Consider the following 24,873-nt stretch of genomic DNA (forward strand, 5'->3'; position numbering starts at 1 on the left):
GTGCGGGGCAATGGGTCACTCCGACTTTTAGTTCCGCCCTCGGTCCACCCTCGGCCCTCCCTCCACCTCTGTCAACAGTGATTTTAAGGAACAGCCAGCGCTGACGTCGCTCCCTTGTTCTATTATTCCATTGTTCCAACTGCACATCCGTTCTCCCCTGCCCTAGTGCCCTAGTGGAACACATGCATCGTGCGACACTACAACAGACCCCTACCCCACAAGAATCATGACATGCACAACGACGCGCGTGACTGCGCTGGCTCCAGCCAGTCGTGCACGTGCGTAGGCGCAACGGGTTCGGCCTCGCCCCCGGCGTCGATGTCGGCCCTTGCAGCAGCGACCGGCCATGGACATGTATTGGCCGTGCATTCGGCGCAGACCACCTATATCCTCCCCATGCCAAGGGCGGTCATCGCGCGCTCGTCCGCGAGCACCTGGGACCGTTCCTTGGGTTCGGTCACGAGGGAGATCTCGTACAGTTCGTCGACGCTCTCTGTCACGCCGGCAATCTGCTCCTCGATGAAGTCCATGACGGGCTTGCACAGCGCCAGGTTGTACGGCTGCGCCTGGTACTGCTGAATCTCACGGAGGATCTCAGCCGTAAGTCCGCGCTTGAAGAAGTTGATCAGCATCGGCTTGTCTTTCTCGCCGCCGTTGCTCGTCGCGCTGCTTGTTGACGCAACCAGCGTGCTGCTGCTGCTTGGAGCTACGCCGTTCGACGCCGTCGTCGAGATGCTCGTCATGCTCGGCGCAATGCTGCCGCTGCGCCCGAACGCGCCATCCAGTCCTGATGATGTGGATCCAGCCCGCGTCATTGCAGATGTCATGCTCGTCGTCCTCCCCATACCTGCCGTGCGTATGACATTCCCATTCGCGTCGAGAACGGGCGGAGGGACAAAGTCCCGGTTTCCGTCCTCGATGAACACGAGCATGGAGAGGTAGAAGCCCAGGAAGGGTACGCACGGTGGGTTGATCGTCTTGAGCATCTCCTTGTGCTTCTGGAAGTTGCGCGTCGAGCTCATCAGCTCCTCGAGCATTGCGAAGTCCCGCATTGTCTTGTCGCTCTGGGGCTCCCAAGACTTGCGCAGACGTTGGACCGAGCTGGCCACGAGGCCTGCACACACCGCGGACATGGACGAAAAGTTGTTCAGGTCCTTGCACTCGACGCAGGTGCGCACAAGATGCTTGATCATGGCAGCGCGTTGCTTGACATCCTTGGTCTGTAGGATGATCTTCTGGATGAGGAGCGAGAGCGCATTCGAAGAGCTGATTGCCTTGCTGAGATTTGGCGCCGTCATGTCCGAGTCGTCCTTCTGCCACGTCTTGTTGAGGAACTCTGGTGGTCTGATTTTCACGAAATGGCCAGACTCGAGGATGGTCAGCTGCCGAGCGAGCTCGAGCGGCTGGATGTCGAGCAACGTCAGCGGCTTGCCCGGCACGATGCGAGGCTGGATTGGAGGCTGAGGCACTGGTCCGCCCATGACAATACGGCTCTTGGCAGTCGCCTCCCCACGTCGCTGAAGTTAGCATTGCTGACATTAAAGCAACCCACCCTTCGGTCGACGAGTTGAAGAAGCTGCTTGGATAACAACTCGCTCCCGTTCGCCATGAGCGTCGTCGTCGCAAAGTCCTCAACGACGTCGAGTGCCTTACGGTCCTGCTCCTCGATGTAATGATGCTCGAGCCACGTTTTGAGAGTGTTGGCGACACTGACGTCAGTTCGTTACAGCGTGCTTGACCTACCGTAGCCTAATCGGCGTTTGTTTTCTCATCCTCCACTCCTTCATCTGCTCCTCAGTGAGGTCGGGGGGCGGTTCGACGTGGTAGCGCTCGAGAAGCAATTCCACGAGGTCGTCAGTCGACACGAACGAGCGGTACGTGAGCAGGAATGCCTGGAAAAACGCCGTGTCGGAGCTGGTGTGTGGTGTAAGACGCTCGATAAGGGCGCGAATCGTGCCTGCTTTGACGGTGCCCTTCTCCTCGTCGAACACGATGTCACCTGGTGGGTAGTCGGACGAGAGGTACCATGGTGGTGCGGCGCGCATGGCGGCGGCTGGCGGTACGCTCATGGGCGCAGGCGGCGGCGACGTGAGTATCATCGACGAGCGGTCCTCCTTGATTCGCGGGTACTTCTTGGACGGTTTGCCCTGGCTGACCGAGTCGGAGCGGCCGGCGCGCAAGAAGGATGGCACGGCCTTGAGGATCGACGAACGGTTCGAGCCGCGCATGCTTCCCGCCTCGGAGTCTGGCTGCTCGCCGAGCGACGTCTTGCTTGACGACGGCCCGTGCGGCTTGACTAAGCTCGATTGCGAAGCCGACGCCGACGGTTGCGACTGCCGAGACAGCCTCTTGCTCGCCTTGTCAGTGATTGAGCGGCGGTCGTCGCTGTCGAGGAACTCCTGCTCTGCTGACCCACCCGTGGCGCGCGTGGCCCGGCTCTCGGTCGATCCGCCCGATGCGTTTCGTTGGTGCTGAGGCTGTACGCGGGTGTGCGACGGCGACTCCATCGACGTCACCGACGGCCCGCGGGTGTGTGTGTGGGTGGCAGCGAGCGTCTTTGCTGGTGAGCGGCCACCTATCGACCCCTTGACAACTCCCTGCTCGACCGTCGCTGCCTGCTGCTGCGCCACAACGAGGAGCGCAGAGAGTGTGCGGAACACAGTGCTGACGCCCTGCCCGACCAGCTCGCGGGATGACAGAGACCCGGGTTCATCAATATTGAGGAAGACGTCAGCCGCAGCAGTGTCGAGCGACATGCACGCGTCGTCCAGGTCCCGCAGCGACGAGCGCGCGCGTGACACGAGCTCAGTGTAATGTCGCGCGTCCTCGGGTTGCTGTGCCTCGTTGGTGTTGTCCTTGTCGCCGTCGAGGTCGATGACAATCGCAACGTCGATGCGCGCGACCGCGTCACGGAAATATGACGATGACCGGATCAGGTCGAACACGGCGCCGCCCGTCTGCGCCGTTGCCGCTCGCAATGCGGCGTCCACCTCGGCCTTGAGCTTTTGCACTTCCACAACGGCTGCCTGGTCCAAGGCTCGAAGCAGAATATCGGTTGGCGCGCCGAAGCCGAAACGACCCGACATGAAGTCTCCAACGTGCTCCGCACCAAACCACGCCACCAGCTGTCGTCCCACAGTCGATTCGCGTTCGGCCTGGTCCATATGTACGATAGCCGGGAAAGCTTCCAACGTCGCGCGCATCTTGGCTGCGGCACGCATGACGTTGTCCCACGGTATGCGCGAGGTGGCACTGTCGCGACTGCCCTCGGTGGCGACGCGCACCGTGCTCGCGATTAATCCAAGGACGCCAATCAGAGACATGTCGGTACACCATTGTGGGCGTGGTGGGTCGTCCGCGATCCCCGAATCTTGCCCTCGAGGTGACGGGACTGAGGGCCCAACGTAGCCGAGAGCGAGGAAGAGGTCTCGTGTTGCGTCCACGACAAAGCGCTCGCACTCATTGAGGGCGACGCACGCCGTAAAGTCCTTTGCCAACGCCTGCTGCATTCCAACATGCGCTTGCAATGCCTCGTCCTTTTCCGTCTGCACGTCGGCGCCCGTCATTGCGGCCTCGTATAGGTTGTTGATGCTGTTCCTTAGCTTGTCTATGTGGGCGTTGAGCATCGACTGCGGTGGGGTGTGATAGAGGGCCGCAAGCGCAGAGTGTATCCGGTTCTCCAAGTCGAGCTGCGAGTGGCGCAGCGACGAGCGTCGTGGTGGGCGCGCGACAGACAAGGTTGTGGACGCGACGGTGCTGACGCTTGGCCGGCGCGGCGAGGCCGTCCCATCCTGCCCACTCTCTGTGGTCGCCGCAGTGGTTGGTGTCTGAGGTGGGGGCTCGTGACTCATCTCGCCCGTAACCTGGTTGATATAGTACCAACTGCGGCCGTCGTCGGTGAGCCGAGCGAGCCAGGGATAAGGGAGAGGTGCTTGGCGCGTCGCGGGTACACGAAAGTCGTCGGCCGAGGACAGTGCTGCAGCGGCCAAACGGGCAGCGGGGTCGTAGGAAGAATGGCCGCGAAGGTCTCGGGAATCGAGGTTGAGGGGGTGGACACGACCATGTCCTGGACCGTCTCGGGGTTGGCTACTTGCCTGACTGGCTGGACGTGACATGCCCAATTCATCCACGCCTTCGGGGATGTACCACACGTCTTCGCCTGTGGTCGTGTTGTGGTAATAGACCTGCAAGAGTGGCGTCAGTTCCTGAGCTCGCACTTGCGCAATGGCCTCCTCTTTGCCTTTGGGCCCTCTACTTACCTGACCGTCTGCTGTGAGGGTCGGGACCCACGCGTCACGGTGGCCCCGGGCAAGTGATGCCTGTTGCAACGTTTCGTCTGGGTTGTCGTGACTATGATCGTCATCTCCGCTGCGACGAGCCCCCGCAGTGATTGCTGCTGGCCCCACGCGGCCCGTGCTCTGGTAGCTTGCACGTGAGGACCGGCTCACTCGACTAGACTGGCTTGCGCGGCTAGCGAGGCTATCGGTGCGACGACGGTGGAGGTGATGAGCATTCTGCTCGTCCATCCTTTCGAGTGCCAGGAGGTCGTCGAGTGAGCTTGATGAACCAACCCAGTCGCGCCCACCCCAGCCAGTGGCGAGGCTGTCGTCGACCCCGAGAAGGTCCGCAACAGTGGAGCCGTTGCGGATCTGTATACTGCCGTCTGGTGCCATCTCGACGTAATCACCGTAGCGGCTGTCGTCGTCGTCGTCGTAATAGTCCTCGACATAATTGCTTGGGAACCAGCCGCGGTTTGCGCCGAGCATGCCGTCCCACCATCCTGAGGGGAGCATAGTGAGGACCTCTATTACGTCGCCTGCTCGAAAGCTGAGGGCTGACTCGTCTGTCGCGTCAAAGTCGTACACGGCGCGCACGCGGTAGCTTTCCCCTTCGCCGATACGGGAGATCTCGGTGTCCGGCGGCAACCCTAGTGCTTCTGCGGAAAGATCTGCGTCTGCCGTCGAGCTATATTCCCCCCGATACGATTGAGGGTAAGGGTTCCGGTTGGGTTGGCGGTACTGGTAGGCTGCGGCGGGGTGACCGCGGAGTGGGTCGCCGTGAAAGGTCGAGCCAGAGCTTGAGGACGAGGTTTGCGATGCGAGATGGTGCGCGTTGGTCCCGCCCGACGCCCCACTGGCACTGGCGCTTCCGGGATTTGATGAGCCCAAGTCGAGGATCCCCAATGCGTCGATGCCAGACGACGGTGGCGATAGGACCGAAGTCGCGGAGATGCGCGAGTCAGTCGGCATGGTAATGTGGACGAGGTGGGTGGAAGGGCTGACAGAGGGGAGGGCGGGCGGGGGGAGGACTCGGCTCAGGCTCCTGTGCGCTGGCGCCGGCCCGCTTGGATGAGGGATGTGATGTGGGTGGGCCTGTGTCGTGGTGAGCAAGGATGTGTGGGTGTGTGCGATGGCGATGTGGATGGCCCAGGCGGCCGAAGAATCGAGTGGGGTTGGTGGTCAAGGATCGATCGCGACAGGAGGAAACTGGGGCAAGCAAGACGAGAATATGTGTGGTTGAGCCCACAACTTGGAGACTGCGGACAGCGAGCCGGCACGGGGAAAGGGGGAGGGATTTGGATACGAGAGGGAGGAAGGAGGGGAGGATAGTCGAGGGCGATCGTGATAGTGAGGGGTTCGGAGGGGAATCTGGTGGAAGAGGGGAACGTGCAGATGAGAATGGATGAGATGACGAGGACAAGGATGCGATGGGGAGGGATGGGGAGGGATGGGGGAGGGGGATGCTTTTGAGCTTTGGGAGGCTGAACCAGGAAGACAAGAGGGGATAAGTGTAAAGGGATGAGGGGATGAGGGGATGAGGGGATGAGGGGTTGAGGGGTTGAAGGGATGACGGAGGGGGCGAGCAAAGGGGAAGGGACGGCAACCAAGGATTCCAAGAGGATGATAGGATTCAAAAGGTCTGAAAGGATCAAACCAAGGATAACTAAAGCCTTACCCCAGACCCAGGGGGATGGAGGCTAGAGCCTAGACACAAAACTGGGTCAAGCGTGACTTTGACCTCCTTTACCTTTCTAGCTAGCTGGTATCACCCTCACAACAAGTCCTCTTTCTCCCGCTTTCTCCCCTCTTTTGCTCTGACAGTTGCGACCTTGCGACCCACCTTGTTCTACGCACAGACTCCAGGGGTGTGTTTACGTTTGCCGTTGGATGTGTGGTGTGGTTATGGCGCGGGCCGTTGTCGGGATGAATAGCGTGACTGAAGCTTAGGGGTAGGGAGGTGTCGTTAGTCGTTATCGTAGCTTGAGGGATGGTGAGGTTTTGGAATATTGAGTCGTGGTTGAACCGGGATGGATGTGGAACAACCGGGCAAGATGTTGGGTTAAGGAGCCGGGATGCTCTGGTGATGTTGACCGGGGTGGTCGGTGTGTGTGGGTCGGGGTGAGGGTGGATGGAGCCTCGAGGGCCCAGGGAGGGATTGAGCGCGTTGTATGAGCCAGTATAGGCAGTTGACAGTTTTCTGACCAGGCAAGTATGGGGATAGGGTAAGGATTGCGAGAGAGAGCAGGGTGGTTAGGTAGGTACCAGCAAAGTGCTAGCTAGGTACAACCTTAGGTCAGAGGCAAAGAACGGTCAAAGGAGAGAGGGGAGGGAAGGTGGCGGAGTCTTGTAAGGAAAGGGCAAACCCAACACTTGGGTACTTGGGGTCAAAAGAGCGGAATGTGTTGCCTGTCTAGCCCCTGTCGCCCTCAGACGCCATCTCCTCTAGACGAGGGGCCCTTGCTCTTGCGCTCTTGTGTTCTTACTCAACCTTTGCTTGGAGTCGTTAAAGGACGTGACGACGATGTTTTGCAAGGATTGGAAAGTAACAACAAGAGAGTATAGTAATTAGGAGGATGATGAAGAGGAGGAAACGAGGTAGTGAAAAGCTACAAGAATGACCAAGTTGTGATGTGATGTGGAGTGGGGGGAGTTGAGCGCCCAATGATCCAAGCCCAGGGTGAAGAGAAGAGGAGGAGGAGGAGAAGGAGAAGGAGGAGGATGACTAGTAGGAGTAGGAGTAGGAGTCGGAGTAGGAGTAGGCAGGAGGTATAGGAGGAGGATTCGACTATCAGTAGAGCCCAACTTTCCCCCTTCCCATCATACCTTACCCATTCATACCATCCAACAACATTGAGACAATAGAACTTGCTCATACTCAAATACCCCATATACCCATACTCAGGCACACTCGACACCGCGTGGTCGCCCGATCGCCCACTTTCCTTCCTCCATTCCCCAACTTGCCATCACAATCCACAATCCACAACCTACTCAAAAAACACAGCACACACCAACATACTCCATGCGCACACGCCACTACACAGTTGTGGGCTAGTCTACATGCGAAAGATGGAACGAGGAGGAGAAAGAGGGGTGCAAGCCCGCACCATTACGGACGCAGACCTAATGTACCAGAGTATAGATAAATACGTGTCCTTGGCCCGGTACGTGTTCGCGGCTTGAGGCTTGCTGCAACTTGCTTGCAGACAGACGACATATGACAGTGGGAGAGCGCTAGAGAGTAAATGAGAAGGAGAAACAAAACCTAGTGCACCTAGCACATGGTGTTGCGATGCGAGGAGGGGAGGCCAGTCACCAGGACCAGCCAGGAAACGAGGGAGGGGTTGGATGGACGGATCGGGAGGCCGAGCCAAATGTTCAAGAAGCCCTTGCGGGTTCTGTATGCGTTGACGGTACATAAAACAGTGCGAATGGATCATGCAAAGTAGTGCGTGTATATCCTCGACGAGGGGTGGACGGGCATCTCGAGTTTAAACGCGTTCAGCTCCTGCTTGATCGCCATTGCCAACTCAGGCGTGAGGCCTGGGGTCAGCTCCTTATTCATTCTGAGCTCACGGTTGCAGGTCGCGGGCTCGGAGCGACGGTCATACGTGAGCGCGTCGTACGTGCTGTAGACGGCGCACTCGGGCGCCCAGATGAGGCGACGGCGAGACGGGGCAGACATCGCGCGCGCGTGCGGGTCGATACCGTCCGACCGCGAGATGCCAGGAACCGACGAGTTGTGGATAGGGTTCTTGTAGATGACGGGTGGCTTGAGGTCAAGGTCCGGGCTAGTGTCGAACGACGAGAAATCTATGTCAAACTTGGGATCCTCGGCGTGCGGCGCGTGGGCGTTCCCATCAATGCGCTCTGGGTTGGGCGAAGCCAGGTCGAGCGTGCGCCCGGGGTGCGCCTCGGGCTGCATGGGCGGCGTGGTCGGAGCCGACTGCGCCTTTTGCTGCTGCTGTTGTTGATGCTGGCTAGCGAGCTTCTCAAGGTCCTCGTTTGAAACGCAGACTAAAAGGTCAGCAATGCACAATATACCTTTCAAGCAGGGGTACTCACTCTTGAGAATGCCCTTCTTGGGCCGCGCGTTGGGGTCAATTGACGCCTTTCCCCACAAAGCCTCAAAGTCACGGTCCGCAGGGTCCGAGATCGAGGCGAGTCTAAGGTCGGAAGCGACATTCTCGATCGTGTCACCCTCCGACGAGTCGTCGCTGTCATAGTCGGGCTGGTTGACAGCGAACGCGTGGTGGACGACGTGGGGCTGGCGTGGCATTACCTTGAGGACGTTGGTCGGGCCCATCGGAACCGACGCGGCATCGGCTGCAGCCGCAGCGTACGTGGGCTGATTGGCTCTTGTCGTCGTGTTCGAGTCCCAAGTCGATACGCCAGTGGTTCTGCCCATCTCGGCCGCCTCGAGCTCCTTCTGAAGAGCCGCCTCGCCCTCGAGCGTCGCCTTCTTCTCAGCGGTCTTCTTGGCCTGCTCGGCGCGCGACTTGACAGTGTGTTGACGTGCGAGCGCGGCAGCAGGCGACAGTCCAGATAATATGCGGTCGTGCTCCTCCGAGAGCCTGTCTAGGTCCCGGTCAAGTTCGGCGTACGCGTGCGAGACTGCTGCAGGCGACGCCTCCGATTTCTTGCCGCTCTTCTTCTTGAAACCGAGAATACCCTGCTTCTCTGGAAGCGCAGCGTCCTCGTCCTTTGGCTTATCCTTGAAGATCTTGGAGATGCCCATGAGGCTGTTCCGGCGTGCGAGCTTGCCGAGGCTGCCCATCTTGCGGATCATCATTGACGCCGATGAAACGGTAGACGATAGCGAGATGTTGTCCGACGACTTGTTCCGCATGCGGAACAAGCCTCTGCGCGACTTGCCAGTGGCGCCAGTGGCGACCGATGCAATGGTCTGCGCCGTGCGCTGAGTCTCCGCGAGGCTTACGTCCGAGCCCATGGCCTGCGCGTTGGCAAAGGGGGCCGAGGGAGGGGCGAGGGGGACACTGCCATTGGCTCTAGGCAAGCGTGAGGTATTCGACTGCTCGGCTCTCGATGGGGTGGGCTGCACCTGTGATGGAGGAGCCGACTTGTCCTTGGCCGGGTTCGACGCCAGGGAAGGCTTGAAACGACCCTTTGCACCGCTCTTCTTTTGGTCAAGCGGCGCAGCGCCAGCTGGCAGCTGTTGGGCCTGGGATAGAGGCGAGGGGCGCGCAGCGTTGGTGGCGTTGGTAGCGATCGTGCCAGTGGTGAGGGGGCTAGACGAGCCAGAGGTCGAGCGCGAGCGTGCGTGCGTAGTGGGCGACGAGGTGCCAGACGGGTTGTGTTGGCTGTGGGTGGTCGGGGACGCAGACCCAGAGCGCCCGCTACCGTGAGAGCTCGACGAGTTTCGCCTGTCGTCGGTGCGAAGCTTCGGAGGGGCAAAGTCGACGTCAGCTCCAACGGCAGAGAGACCACCACTGCGCAATTGTGCACTGTCCGAGCTCAAGTTGCGGCGGTGTTCGTCCGACGGAGGCGGTGTTCCTCGCGCCTGCCCTGGAACGGGGTTCGAGGTCATGCGAATGCCGCTACCGCCGCTCGTGGTGCTGTTCATGCTTGCACCGGGCGCCCCGTCGTTGCGATGGCCTCTGTTCGGGATGGGCCCTCGCTTGTAAGGGTGAAAGGGTTGAGGCTGGAAGACAGCTCCCTTGCCAGGGATGACAGTTGCGTTCACTGACGTGTTGGGGCCGGACGCTGTGCGCCGACGTGGAGGGTCGGCCATGGGTGGTCCATAGTCGTCGACGTCCTGGCTGTAGTGGGTGGGCATGACTCCGGGCCCAGGCATGTGACCGCTTGCAACCATTCGCTGGTACACGTGAGCCCAGGCGGCAAAGTCGGAAGGGGCCTGTTGCTGGTACCCCGTTGCGCCGGGGAAGGCGCCGTAAGGTGGTGCGTAAAAGCCAGCACCGGGATGCGCAGCACCTTGTGGCCAGTGTTGGGGAAAGTGATGAGGAGGAGGAGGGAAATGTTGATAGTGTTGGGGATAGGCGGCGCCTGGAGGGACAGGTGATGGTGCAGATGGTGATGGTGCGGAGGAAGAAGGGCTAGGGGAAGCCAGGTTGGATGAGCCTGTGCGCGAGCGGGGTGCCTGAATGTTACTGGTGCTAGTGCTGGTGCTTGGAGAGGGGCCACGCTCAAAGCTCGAGGTGGCGAAGGGTGCAGAGGGCGACGATCGCGCGTGGTCAAACGACGGCGTGTGGTCCATAGAGTGACGGTGGACCGGTGGTTGCATGAGCGTTGCTGCCATGCTTGATTGTCTTTTGGAAAGCGTCAGCAACAAGTAACAGTGTACACCTTTGGTTCTTCCTTTGAGCCTTTTGACTAGGACAGCAGGGCAAAGGGCGAGCGCGGCTTACAACAAAGAACAGTTGAAAAGGGTGCAACCTCGACGCCTTTGCAACGAGGTCTCGAGTATCCCTTGTCGCACACTTGAGCAAAAGAAACGAGTGTTATGGGAATGTGGGTGTGGGTTTGGGTGTGGGTGTGGCTGGTAGGGGAACAAGTCAAAGGGGTTCGTGTGTGCTTTGGAGTGAGCACGGCGAATGAAAGGGAGTGGAGTGACTAGCAATGACCGAGGGGTTGCTGGGAAAGGGAGGTGAGAGAAGGCCGGGGGCGGGGGAGGGGAGGAGAGGGGCGGTGTAGAGAGAGGTTGACAAGTGGGGGACGGACGACGGCCGACGGGAAGGACCCAAGGTTGGGCAAGGGATCGGCCCGTCTCGGCACAAAGGTCTAGGATCTAGTGGTGCGAGGCAAACCAAGGGGCACCGAGTGAACGGGGATAGCCGTTGCTAGGTCGCAGCACGGAGAAGGAGAGAAAGAAGAACAAGGTGGAGGAGGATGACGGAAGGAGTGAGGAGAGGGAGAGGATCCAAGGAAGAATGCAGATGAAGAATGCGACACCGAGGCACAACGCATCAATGCGCTGCACCGATGCAACATCCTTTCGTCCATGATCCACGTCGCTCTCTCTCTCTCTCTCTCTTGGCCCCCAATTTTGTTGTTGGTGCCCACCCGGGGTCATTCTCATGCTAGCACTAGCGGGCCAGGGCCGGGGCGCGGTCATAACCATAACACAATGCCATAACAAGCCGTGTAACGGGGTTTCGGAAAACACAACTCACAAATAGGAATGTACAGGTGGGCGCGTAGTCGTGCTGGGGGTGCGAATGTCGTTGGAGCAGGGAGAGCTCGGCGTGGTTGTTTGTCGTGTTCGTAGATGGGGAACGGTTACGGCTTCTAGCTTCTAGATGAGCGAGCGATGGGGTGGGGCGCACGGGCGCGTTGGAGTGGAGTGGGGAGGGGAGAGGTGGGATGGGGAGGGTCTGGGCTAGGCGCGCGGTGGAAGATGGGATGGGTAGAAGAAGGGATGAGGGAAGCCCAGCGCCGGACTGTGCGGAAGAGTACGTGTAGATGTATACTGTATACTATATAATGTATACTGTATACCGTATACTGTATACCGCGAAATATGTTGAAACGTCTAGCAACTAGCAATAGCTCTAGTTGCTCACGCTGTTGACTTGCAGTCGGCCGGCGGCCTGAGGATCTGAGGAGCTCCTTTTGTGGGTTGAATGGGGGTTAATGGGGATAGAGGGGTTTGGGCGCAGGCAGCCTTGGCCGTGCGCCGCCCACCTAACCACATCCCCCTCAACATCCCAAGCCACCAGAATCCGGGAACCATTGAATTGCACTAAAGCTACTCACCAGATCACCAATGTCTTGTGTTGCAGTTGCGGTGCAGTCTAGCAGTCCAGCCGGTAGAATCAGCAATTGTAATGATGAGGGTGAGATGCAATGAGAATGAGAATGAGAATGAGATGTAGAGGGCGAGATGGATAGCGAGGCCCTGTTTGGTGTAGGCCTTGTGGTCGGACGGAACTGGAGACTTGCGGCTTGCGGCTTGAGAGCATTGTCTGCATTGGTTTGTATGAGTCTACTTGGGTGTCGATCCCTTCGGTCCCTTCCTCCCCCCCTCCCCCCCCCCCCCCCCCCCCAGGTATTCCGGGGTCTTAATTTCAAGTTGGTGAGCTTTTGGAGTAACTTTTAGTAGCTTTGGGTAGCTTGGGTAGCTTGGGTAGAATGGGTGGAATGGGTGGAATGGGGTCTATTTGTTTCGCTAGCTTTGTTACCTGAAGACTCGAGGCCAAAGGTGCCCGGGAGGCAGAGGTGACGAGGGCACGAGGGCGCGGCACGTACATGGCCCTGAAACAAATGGTCCGTTTCACGTCACACCTCTCCCACTTTGGCACATTAGGACTAAAGAATAAACAGCGGAATACAGCGGCTTACTAAATTACCACATTCTACCGGATCATGCTTGACCAAGGATACCACAACCACTCCACCAAGAAATCAAACAAAGCTTGCTTGTGTTTCTTAACCAGTGGCCAGTGGATCACTTCAGAACAATCGGGTGACCCTGCCATTCATGCGCGTCGTATTCCAATACTTTAATTGACGCAACATGGGTAAACCTCGTTGCATCGATTTTCCGGACTGAGCTGCCATGAATAACAACTACCTTCTCTATCCGATGCATTCAATACTGTGCAGAACCGATTCCGCAGCAGGATTATATATAAAAAGATCTTTACAGATGCACACGACATGACGCCAAGAGGCCATGAGGTCATGAGCGCAGTCGATCAGTCGACATATGTCCAGTTCGTACAGAAGATGGGGGAGGCGCGGTGGCCAGGCCAGTCCTGTCCTCCTTCACGCTGCGACACTGCGACGTTGATTCATCCAACCGAGCGTTGCGAAGACTGCGACGTCTTGAGAAAAAGCCAACTTGGTCAAGTGGAGAGACAGATCGAATGCCTAACCACATAGCCCATGGACGCAATCCAGACGAGGTAATAGGACGTTTTGGCGCGTGGTGGAGGTGTTTATGGGCCAGCTGGCTGCTAACCTTGATGGACCCACAGAACAGACTTGCGAAGGAATGATATCCAGTACATGGAGTGTCAGCGTCAGTATCAGTGGTCTTGATAACCGCGTTGCTCATTGCTACTGCAATGTGTGGTGACAACAAGTACATGCAGCTCCAATCTTCTTCTAGTCCGTATTTCCATCTCTCGCGGTCAACACGCGGCGCTCAGTACTGAGCTTGGCGAGCAGCGACGACGCCTTGCCCTGCGGTGTCGACACATCATGCCGAACAACGTTCGTGACACCTTCTTTCTCCACATGTTCCTCCTCCTCCTCCGAGACAACATTGTGCTCATCCCCACGGTTCCGCTCTCGCGACGTACTCGTCAATCGTTCTACGCTGGAGGGGATACCCGAGATGCGTCGAGCGTGCACCGTCGCAGGGGAGTCGTTCCTTGACACGTTTCCAGACCGTGTGGGGTTGGCCGTGTCCGACAAGCCAGACGGAGTGTGATGAAGCGGCGTGAGCACTGGATCGAGCGGCCGGCTTGGTGACGGGCGCATCTTGCGCGGGCTGCTCTTCGACGAGTCGTACGACCGGTCGGTGTGACGTGACGACGCCGGGGAAAGTGCTTCCGAGTGCGCTAAGGGCGAGAGAGTCGTTGGCGTCTGTGCAATGCCGATCTCGGTCTCATCCTGAGGTGGCGGGACGTTGAGTGAGGGCGCAGTTTGCTCAACTACAGGTGCGACCGGAACCTCAACAGGCATCTCTGAAGTCGACGAGGCCAGCCGAGGGCCGGGGAGAGGGAAGGTCTCAACCTTCTCGCCCTTCTCGCCCTTCTTTGTCCGTATATCCCTGAATGAACGTGGCTGTACCGAGCCTAGCGCTGCTGCCTTGGACAGGTTGGAACGACCGCGGCCTGGTTTGAAGCTCTCCATGGGCGCCTTGAGCTTGACCCGCTGCCTCTTACTGGGAGGCAAGGCGGCTTCGGCGCGCGCACGCGAAGCCACTGTAGGCGCGAAGAGGCCTCCAGCGGGACGCGAAGACGACACCGCGCGCTGCGTGGGAGGCCGGGAAGACATGGCAGGCGGAGGGCGATTGGGTTTCACCTCCTTAGCAAGCTCCTTCTCCTTCATCACAGCTGTCGCCGCCGCACGAGCCGCCGCTGCGGCGGTGGGCTTGAGGAGGTTTGAGATCGGCTTGGTGGCAGTCTTGGGAGGCTTGCTGGCAATTGTCGAACTGGACGCCATCGACTGTGCCAACGTCGAGTGCCCCTGCTCCAGCAGAGGGCTGGCAGCTCGCGACAACTGCCTTGAAGGGGGCCTGGACGGTCCCCGAGAAGGGGCCATAGAGCTAGGGGCAGAGGAGGTCTTTCCGGTGGGGGCTGGCGGTGCCTTACGTGCCGCGGTGGGTGCCGGAGCTGCTGCAGCCTTGGCATTCGACGCCTTGGTGGCCATCGCCAGCCGAGCGGGTGCAGGAGCCGACTTGCCAGAGTCGGTCATACCGAGGCGCGACACCGGCTTAAACGACTTCTTCTCGGCGGGTGTGGGACGTGCTGTCTTTGACGGTGGGCCGAGGCGAGCGGAGGTATGTGTAGGCTTCATCGGAGCAGTCGTGCTCCGCATGTGGCCACGGGCTCGATCAGGCGCGTGGGCGGGATGCGGGGCTGGCTGGGTGACAGGGGCCAACACTGGCGCATCGGCCGGTGTAGTCGGCTTCTCCGCCTCCGCAATGGGAACCGATTTATGAGGCTCAATGCCGGCCGCTTGCGGAGCGACAACAGGCTCAGCGATCGCAGACGTAGCCATTGTAGCAAGGAACAGTTCCAGGACCGTTGCGTCGGGGTTCTCCAGGCGCCGCTCGACGGCCGTCCCCTGGGGCTTCTCCCTGGACGTCTCTTGCAGCGTCTCGCAAGGCTGCCCCTCAGACGGGATCTTTGGTCGCTCCTCGAGCTGCATCACGGGTCGCTCCACTGGTTGTTCCCCATCTTGCACCGCTTTCCTGCCAACAGGAGTGGATATCACCGACGTAGCTTCCTCGACAGGGATGGTTCCCGGAGTCGCAGAAGTGAACCTGGCTGGAGAAGGCTTCGCCGGAGTGGTTATGGTACCCATTGGAGCGAGATCGACAATCTCCACAGCAGCCCAGGTCGCGGACGTAGCGGGCGCGGTTGGCTCCCAATGTGGCGAGATGGTCTCCGCGACGTTCGAGATCGACTGTGGAGAGCCAATGTGCTGAGGCGCGGGGGACTGGAGAGCAGTTGCCGCCATCGATAGTGCCAAGGCGTGGATTTCAAAGGAGAGCTCACTCTTTGGCGCAGGAGTAGGCGAGCCGTCGGGGGCCTGAGCCTGAGCTACCAGAACGGGAGCCGCTTGTACAGGAGGGGTCGGGTCCTCCGTTGGGCGCGGAGGTGCGACCACAGCCACGTCTTGGTCGCGGGAATCAGACTCCTCTGTAGTGACGAAGACCGCAGTCACGTCAGCGTCGCCTGCCCCATTATCAGGGGCCTCTTCGCGTCTGACGATGACGGTCTGGTCCAGGTCCTCATCCTCGGGACCCGTCGGTTCGACGGAGCGATTCTCCTCGACGCTCCCAGGGCCGCCTTCAGTTGTCACAGAGTAGTTTCCGAGATCGAGCAAGTCAGGAGTTTCACCCATAGCTTCGGGCTCCAAAGCAGGTGGGGCGGCAGCGGGCACCAGCGTGGCGAGGAAATCCTCAAAACTGGCGGGCTCGTCCGTGTCGACAACTAGGCCCTCAATGAGCTGAGTGAAACCCTCGTAGACAATCTCATCCTCGTCGCCCTCTCCCGATTGGATGTCCATGAGGTCGTCGAAGAAGCCCGCGTGGTTAGCCCCAAAGACAAAGGGCCTGATGCTCTGTCGGCGTGTCGGCGTTTCCCCAAAGGCGATGAGAGGTTGAGAGAAGCGCGGCGCGACCTTGGCACGGGGGACAGGCGTGCTCTCGGTGAACGAGAGCTCGATGTCGCTGCCTTTGCGCTTGAGTGAGTGGTTCGGGCTGTCATCCTCATCCGGAGACGGGATGAAGGTACTTGACCTGCGGGGGAGGGGCGAGATACGCCGCTGGCTGGGCGTGGAGGCAGAAGAGTCGGGAGGAGGCTCAGCAGAGAGGGGGCTGCTCTTGCTTGCTGTGCGTGAAGTCGGTGTAGACTCCGTTGCAGACAATGGAGAGGAACCGGACCGCGTTGGCGTGGACTTGCTAAGGGTCTCAGATGAGGAATTGGAGAAGCGGCCGATCAGGTGAGCGACACTGCCGGGCGAAGGGGCAACCTCTTTCAACGGCTGTGAGAGTTGCGCACGCGGAGCAGGGCCTGGGGTAACCGAGTGAGCGATGATCGTCATATCGGCCATCGACAGATCCAGCAACGTCGGCATCTCATGGACGTCGTTCGAATTGAGCTGCCGGTTGAGTAGCATTGCGAAGGAAGGCGACTCGGGTAACTGAGGACGTGTAGACGGCAGCGAGCTCTTCGATGCCAGCGGCGAGTCTTCTGGAAGCGGAATGGCGGCAGCGCGCGCCAGATCCAGCTTGCTCGGAGACTGTCGGTACGCTGTTGGCGTTCCGTTCGCCTCCACCTTCTTCTCAAGCTCGTTCACTCGCTCCTTGACAGTTGACTTGGACGATGAAGGCGGCTGAGATGCTGGATCAGGGGTGGTGTCCGCCGCAGACGAGGACGCGTGCGTCATGCTCTCTGCGGATACAGCTTGCCTGAGTGGTCGCATGGCTGGTCGCGAGGCAGACGCTGAGCGCGTCTGGCGAGGTTCGTCATCTGTCCTGTTCGAGGCCTGCGATGCAGTCCGTGATGGTGCGGCCATTCTCCTTGTCGAGTTGGAGAGTTCGCCTTCTTTTGCATATTGTCCTGGCCGACTTGGCTTAGAAAGCACACGATGGCGCGACGACTCCGACTTGCTTAAACTTGAAGAGGAAGACGCATGGCTCAGCAGGTTGTGAGATGCGGAGCGGGGCAGCCCGGAGCTACTGCCTTCGGCAACTGATCCCGAAGCGACGCGCTGGCGACGCTCGCCAGTGAAGCCGCGCGAGGTTGAACGTGTCCGAGGTGCGCCGACACCATGTGCGGGTGGTACACTGCCGTTCCCGCGTGTTGAAGATTCGGCCTCTGCCTGAGCAGCCTGCAGGCGCGGTCGTAGCCCTGGTCGCGGCTTGGCCTTGGACGCCACTCCGTCTGTGGGGATATCGAGATACCGCCTGATGGTAGGCGTGAGCGGAGTCATGAAACTGCACATGTCAGCAATCCTCCCGAAACGCGACTCACTCTTCGACTCGCTCAGACCACAGCTCAGAGAACAAACCCCAAACGCGGCGCGCAGTCTTACGAACCTCGCCATCGCGGTCGGTCGCCATTTTGCGCACGCATAACTCGAGCAGGTCGAGATCCTTCTCGGACCAGCGGTGGCAGTCCCATTGGATCATGGCAGACTCGATCCCGATGGCGGAAGCGCGCTTGCACTGGTCGGAACGGTCGTCCAACCCGTGGCTGAGGTAGATAAGGATGGTGGGTAGGGGGCAATGCAGGATGATGGTTGCGAGACACTTTTCGGCACGCTTAAAGAACACCTTGTTAGGTCGAGCTAGTAGGCGGACAAGTGGAGGAAGGTACAAGGGGACGAGTGGCCCGAAGTGCGATGCGAGGCGTGGAGCCATCGCCTGAAGCAGGTCCGTCGACACGCCTGAGAGGCGTCCACGATCCGACATCATCTGTCGTTAGCTTGTCCAAAGGGAGAACGCACGCAGTCGACGATACGGAGGCCCACACCCTTGTTGCCCACCCCTCGCACGAAGAGGTCGATATGCTTGTAACCACCACCGCGGGAGACGCCAGTGAAGCGGATAATGCCCTTCTCCATCTTCTCCCAGGTATCCTCGCGTTCAGGTGGACCGAGGGCAGTGGCGAGCACATCGAGCTCGACCTGGAGGATCTGAGGCGTGGAACACTGGCGTCAGTCACGTCGTCACACCAACCAGGCAAGGTGCCAACACACTGGAATTTTGAGTCCCGCCGCGTCTGGAGGCGGCATTATGGAGTGCCGTGAGAATACACTTTGGCAAGAAGGTGATTAAGGATGCCTTGGTTGCTGCAAGATTGTTGAACGCGCAAAGCGGTTAGATACGTAGAGAGGTAGAGACGTAGAAACAATGGGATGTGAGATGAGCAAGTATAATGTTGTGCTTGTGGATTGTTGATGGCCAACGCGTGTTAAAGTACAGTGCTAAGTAGACAATAGTAGTCGCGTTCCCAGGTACACAAACGCCCATACAGTACATACCCATTGTTGACTTCGGACGGAACCAATTACCACGCTCCACCTCTGTTTGGTCCTCACTATTAGGGTGGTTCCAAACCTGGAGGCATGCTGCCAGCCATCTTTACTCGTCGGTCACCCATCTCTCATCTTGAGCGCGCTCTGTCGACATATATCGTCCTCTTCTCTAAACTCGTCTTCGGTGTGATCCAAACTGAAATGCCATGGCGCATCTTTCAAGTACAGTAGAGTGCAGATCTGCAGAGTACTGTAATTGTTCTTTAGCTACTTGGACTCTGAGAACAACAACAAGGCGTCAACCCTTATCTGAATGCAATGCCTTCACTTCCTTTGTCCACGTAAAGCTCATTATACCTACACCATGGCGACCAGTCATACCAGTCAGACAGCGTTTCTCACCCTGACATCATCATTCCCTCCCATATGCTACCATGCATCCCAACTGGAAACCCTCACTTGATGTCGACTGTATCGTCCTCGCTTGACCAAACGCGGCTATGCGGGCAAGGACAGGTATTCAGGATTGTAGACGCCAAGGCAATTCCGGCCCTGAACCTCCTTCCTGCCACCGGTCCGATGGACCGCTACATTGGACAAAGTCACGATGTCAGTATCTGGTGAAACATATCTGATTGGGGTCCAACCAGTAGACACGGGGCCTAGACCTGATCACCGCTTGATGATCAAGAGAGGGCGCTGTAATCTGAACCATCGGATGATGGGGGCGATTTGCGAATGGAGGATGAGCGTATGTGTGGTGTGTGGGAATTTGGGATGATGCCAATCTCGCGACGCGACGTGACTCTCCTCGTCAATCGTCGAGTCCAATCGAGTCGCGTGGCTCCTCTGCTTCTGTCTTATCCGTGACCACCAAATGATCAAATGACACACGAGGACCCTCACCTTGGCCCCTCCCCAGCTCCCCACACACTCAACCCCTCAAAGGAAACCCTTGATATTCACCTTTGTGGTCAAGTACCACGGCTGAGGGGTGGTCATTGCAGCACGAACGAGGTCAGTGTGACCTTGCAATACCCCCGAGCCCGGAGTGGATCCATCAAGGCGGAAAAGCTGGAAGCTGGAAATCTATTCATCTCGTTTCATCATCACCGAGAGGATGATGATGCTCTGCGCCCTTCTGCATAACTTTTATGCCGTGTTGGTGCCGTGTAGTCACCTCCGTCGCGTTGAGATGACAAACCATGCAGGGTTCTCTTGTATGGACACGAGAGCATGACAGGCACTACGATGTCAGTGCAGTGGTACAGAAATAACAACACGTGTTTCCCCCCCCCCCCCCCCCCCCTTGGATCTCGCTTAACACAGCTTTATCACAGTGCTCAGATGTCCAGCTCGAGCACCTCGGTTGCAACACCGAGCATTAACCACGCCTGAGGCCTGGCATGTGACACTTGCGGCGCTGCCCTGCGCTCCAAGGGACCTGGAGGACCACTAGGACAGGACAAGGGAGAAGGGTGATTGCACTTGTACTGTTGGGTAACTCTGATCCAGATCCGGCCGCTGGCCGCCTTGCCCGATTGCCCGCTTGTGGCATGAAGTTGGTCTCTCCCCCGAAACAATAAAGACGCAGATAAGCTGAGGGTATCTGAAGTCTGAGACGCTACAGCGGTGGGAATGTGGTCCAGCTTATGCATGTAGAGGGCGCTAGACGCAGCCTCTCGGCCTCTCGGCTTGCATGAATAGGAAACGAGTTGGAGACTAGGTTCCCACCCCACTCCACTTTGGAGGTTGAGCAAAGCAAATGAGCGGCCATGAGCGGCCTCCACCGGCCGCCCTAGGCCCTTGGCTTTGAGTGAGGCATGCGGCCCCACCCAATCAGGGTCATCATTTTGGATTATGGACTAGGAACCCTGAAATGTCTTGATCCAGCCATACATGCCATACAAGTACTTTTAGACCTTTACCAGGCACTGGTTAATCTCAATTACCTCCTTCAAACTAACAATACATACCTAAGAGTATGAGTAGAATAACCGCGCGGCGCGTCCGTGGTCCATGACATGTCTCTCTCTACCTGGCACTGCTGGGATCTGTGGAGCGACGAACGGCAAGCACAAAGCCGGGCCCTCCATTAGGCCACTATGGCCAGGCGACAATAGCGTCATGGTGACAAAACGGCAGGCACTGACAATCTGAGACATGGATGATCCAGATGAAATGTAGCAAGCAGGAAGAAGGGGGCGAAAGGATCTGCATTCAACCATAGCTCCGGAGGTCCGGAAATAATAGATTGCAGGTGGTTGAGCGAGTTAGACAGTAGCAAGCGGTCTGAAATCAACAGTCAGCAAGCAGCAAAGGATAGCTGAGCTTGAATACAAGACGAGAAGAGAGAAAACAAAACAAAACAAAACATGAAAGATGCAGGTAAGATGCATACTTGGAGTAGGAGGCTACAAGGGCGGGCAAAGTAGAGTGTACAAGAGTGGTCGGAGTTGGGAGCCGAGAGCGATAACGGGTCGGAGTGCCGCCGTGTTGAATAGACCAATCAAATTGACCTGTATCGTGGCTGGGACGACTGACCTGTTCTCTGCTCTTTCCCTCCAAGACCCTATGACCTGTTTAGCCCTGTTTGCCTCTGAGCCTCGGACCTGTGAGCTTCTGGCATCCATACCCTTCCCCCTTCTCCCTTTCCCTCTCCCCCCTCCCCCCTTCGTCACCGTTTGGTACAGTTGGCACTGTTGGCCTGTTAGCTGTTAGGCTAACCCATTCATCCTATCCAACACACAGTACACAGTATCAATCCTAGGCGTTATCCTTCTACTCTGGTTAGTGGTTCCCTCAACTCAATCCCCTCTAACACTCGACACTTCGCATACACTCGAAACAACATCGAGCAACACTCTATCCCATCCTCAACACTCGTCTCCATCTCATCTCACTTGCTCATCGCTTTACAACTCAACCCAAGCCCCCCACTCTTGCATTCGATCGACCAGCGCCCAAAGCTCCACCCCTAATCGGTTTCGTCTCTCACCCGTCACCCCCCTCATCCCTCACCCCTCATCCCTCATCACTCATCCCTCATCCCTCATCCCTTCGCCCACTCGTCGTATCGTCGCCTGTACACACGACCAAACTGGGCGTCATCACCCAAAGTCCATCGCTACATTCACCTGCACCGCTGCAGTCCGGTATCTGGAAACCTCAAACGCCCTGTTTAACCGGCCGCGACTGCCGCAATACCACAACGTACCCACGCCCATTCGCCCTTGACAGGACGCGATTTGGTCCTATCATCCATCTTCCCATCCATCCCTGTTCAACACATCTCTTCATTTTCCACACGGACGCGTCCACCAGCCACCGCGACTATCGCTTGTCGTCTGACCTTTTGATCGCTCCTACCCATATCCTACCAGCTAGACTATCACATCTCATCGCCTAGCTCGCAGCGCTCACTCCTTCTCCCGCCTTCCTTCCTCCCTTTCCTTTCCCCCTCTTATGGCATCTGCCGCCACCGCTCCTGTAAGTCTGGATTCTCCTTCAATCATCTCAGCCCATCAGCCTCTTCGCCCGTGCACGTCGACGGTAATTGTCTCTCGCTGTCATTCACGCCGAATAGCCGTCGTTCGCTCGTGAGAACATTCTCTCCGGCGAACTTTGATTCCTCGCCACCACCACTACAACCCACACCACCCGTCTGCAGCCGACTCGTCACCACTCCTTCCCTCCCGGCCCAAGAGGACCGAAGCTGCATTTGCCATCCATCACTCTCCCTCTCCCATACCTCACAAGCTGACTTTGATGCAGCGCCCTGCAGCGCCGCCGGTGGCCATGCCAGCTCAACCCTCTTCGGCACAGCCGTCAACCTCATCTTCTGTCGCGACCTCTGTCCAAACCGAGGACGAGGAGGATCTCGAAGACTACCGTCCTGGTGGATATCACCCGATTAACATTGGTGACGACTTCAACAACGGTCGCTATGTCATTGTGCGCAAGCTTGGATGGGGCCACTTCTCCACCGTCTGGCTGGCAAGAGATAACACGTACGTCGACGTTGTGAGAGCCGCGCACCCGTGTGCTCGACAGGCTCCTCTTCACATGCTCACCTCACAGCACCAACCGACATGTTGCCCTCAAGGTCGTAAAGTCCGATGGCCACTACACCGAGACCGCGTTGGACGAGATCCAGCTGCTCCAGCGAGTAACGACCTCGTCCGAGTCGCATCCAGGCCGGTCCCATGTCGTTGGATTGGTTGACGACTTCCGTCACAACGGGCCTAACGGCTCACACGTCTGCATGGTCTTCGAGGTCCTCGGCGAGAACCTCCTCGGCCTTATCAAGCGATATCAGCACCGTGGCGTCCCAACCCACATCGTTCGTCAAATAGCCAAGCAGATCTTACTCGGCCTCGACTACCTCCATACGGAATGTCGCATCATCCACACGGACCTCAAGCCGGAGAACGTCTTGATCTGCATCGAGGACGTCGAGTCTGTTGTCCAAGCCGAGTTGGCCTCATGTCCGGCTGCTGTTCCTACCAAGTTAGTCGGCGTCCCACCCAGTCAGGGCCGTGCAGGTAATCAGACGCCTCGCAAGGACTCATTGTTCATCGTCGGTTCGCAACCGCTACCCAGCCCCAGCTCCAGCTACTCGAGTAGCCCAATGCTCGACAAGTACGGCTTTGGTATGAGCAAGATCTCTGGCGCGGGTGCTGTTGGCAAGAGTGCGCCTGCTGGCCCACCCCGTGCCAACAACACGACTGATGCGATTGGAGATGGCCTCGGCAACGTCCAGATTGCTGAGGGTGAGAGCAGCGACCTGACCTGGAGCAAGACGAAGCCTGCTACTCCGAAAGTACAGCACGGCCCGTCTTTGCTCTCGCAACAGATAAACCAGTTGCCTGCCGAATCGCCGCGCCCCGTCTCCCAGTCCAGTTCCAATGCAACCGGCAGCAACAACACGCCAAACAACACGCCAAACAACGTTGACAAGGGCAAGGACAAGGCTCCTGCTGCTCCAACACCTCCAATGCAATCGGACTCGGCGGCCAAGTTTGCAGCGGCGGCCAAGCCCCAGCCAACGCCGGCTCGTCCAGACCCTGCACCGTCTGACACTGGCAGTTCGTCTGGTGGGCACCTCAACAACCTTCAGCAGCTGGATGCTCACCTGATCCCAGCTGGAGAACAGAACGCGCCCGTAGCAGGCGACCCCAACACCCTCCCACCACCGTTTCCCTACGATCCCAATAGCTTGAAACGCGTCACTGTTAAGATTGCGGATCTCGGCAACGCATGTTGGGTCGACCACCACTTCACGAACGACATCCAGACTCGCCAGTACCGCTGTCCCGAGATCATTCTGGGTACGAGATGGGGCCCAAGCGTTGACATCTGGAGTGCTGCGTGTTTGGTAAGCTGACATGAAAAGGGCATGGTTCTGACGCAGATCTTTGAATTGCTCACCGGCGATTACCTGTTCGACCCGCAACCTGGCACCAAGTACGATAAGGACGACGACCATGTTGCGCAAATTATGGAACTGCTCGGCGAGATGCCCAAGTCGCTCGCACTTTCGGGCAAGTACTCGCGCGACATGTTCCACACTCGTGGCGATCTTCGACACATCCAGCGCCTCCGCTTCTGGCCGCTCTTGTCGGTGTTAAAGGAAAAGTACTTGATGGAGGCCGAGGAGGCCGAGCTCCTCACCTCGTTCATCTTGCCTATGCTCCACTACTATCCAGACAGTCGCGCACCTGCGTCCGAGCTCGTCAAGCACGAGTGGCTCAAGGGTGTCGTCGTTGAGGGCGATCTCCAGATGGCTCGCCGCAACCACGAGCGCGAGGTCGAGCGTCTGCGGGCACTCGACCCCACCCGCGAGCCAGTTCCCTTCCAAGAGGTGATGGGCCTCGGCCCACCCGTCGCAGGTATGGTCGGCATGGGCCGTATCTGAGGGGGGCCGCATTCCGGCCAGCCAGCTCACGCGGTGGTCGGGCAACGCCGGGGAAGGGGAGGGGACAGTATCAGAAGGCGTGGGGAGAGGACAGCGGAAGAGAGGGTCTGAAATGTCAAGCCATACGCCCGCATCACTGCGGGAGTCGATGCCATGCGGCAACACATAGCCAACACCAACACCATCAACGACGCGAACCACGTACGAATGAACCCGGCGCGTATATCCCAAGCATCGAGCTGGTCAGCGGGCACGTGGTCCGCCCAGCGAATTCAGCTCCCACGATCCTACCACCATTGCCTTAGAGGGAGATACAATGTTTCCCTACGTTTCTCTCTTTAGATAGAGCCGGCCGTATCCCTATGCGGTGATCATTGCTATGACAACGGGCGTGGGGATTTTTGCTGTATGACACTAACAAGATGTTGTGCCCAGCCTTATCAAGGCAAGGGCACCGAGACGTCGGCGAGATCTGGG

General features: G+C 58.4%; 4 protein-coding genes across 4 annotated transcripts; 1 reads left to right on the forward strand and 3 right to left on the reverse strand.

Moving 5' to 3' along the window:
* Nucleotides 1–383: 383 nt before the first annotated feature.
* Nucleotides 384–5,249, reverse strand: CDC25 (uncharacterized protein; the record flags this gene model as incomplete). Its single annotated transcript, XM_060600267.1, has 5 exons — nt 384–1,517; nt 1,553–1,709; nt 1,744–4,184; nt 4,260–4,418; nt 4,449–5,249. The coding sequence occupies 5 exons, from the start codon at nt 5,247–5,249 to the stop codon at nt 384–386; spliced, it is 4,692 nt and encodes a 1,563-aa protein (XP_060452981.1).
* Nucleotides 5,250–7,716: 2,467 nt separating this feature from the next.
* CcaverHIS019_0104340 (uncharacterized protein) lies at nt 7,717–10,557 on the reverse strand (the record flags this gene model as incomplete). Its single annotated transcript, XM_060600278.1, has 3 exons — nt 7,717–7,823; nt 7,857–8,297; nt 8,346–10,557. The coding sequence occupies 3 exons, from the start codon at nt 10,555–10,557 to the stop codon at nt 7,717–7,719; spliced, it is 2,760 nt and encodes a 919-aa protein (XP_060452982.1).
* Nucleotides 10,558–13,367: 2,810 nt separating this feature from the next.
* On the reverse strand, nt 13,368–18,236 carry CcaverHIS019_0104350 (uncharacterized protein; the record flags this gene model as incomplete). Its single annotated transcript, XM_060600289.1, has 4 exons — nt 13,368–17,436; nt 17,474–17,916; nt 17,949–18,152; nt 18,201–18,236. The coding sequence occupies 4 exons, from the start codon at nt 18,234–18,236 to the stop codon at nt 13,368–13,370; spliced, it is 4,752 nt and encodes a 1,583-aa protein (XP_060452983.1).
* Nucleotides 18,237–21,944: 3,708 nt separating this feature from the next.
* Nucleotides 21,945–24,396, forward strand: CcaverHIS019_0104360 (uncharacterized protein; the record flags this gene model as incomplete). Its single annotated transcript, XM_060600300.1, has 5 exons — nt 21,945–21,968; nt 22,254–22,489; nt 22,560–23,575; nt 23,624–23,856; nt 23,893–24,396. The coding sequence occupies 5 exons, from the start codon at nt 21,945–21,947 to the stop codon at nt 24,394–24,396; spliced, it is 2,013 nt and encodes a 670-aa protein (XP_060452984.1).
* Between the last annotated feature and the right edge of the window lie 477 nt (nt 24,397–24,873).

This window comes from Cutaneotrichosporon cavernicola, assembly GCF_030864355.1.
Source record: "Cutaneotrichosporon cavernicola HIS019 DNA, chromosome: 1".
In the NCBI taxonomy this organism is placed as follows: Eukaryota; Fungi; Basidiomycota; class Tremellomycetes; order Trichosporonales; family Trichosporonaceae; genus Cutaneotrichosporon; species Cutaneotrichosporon cavernicola.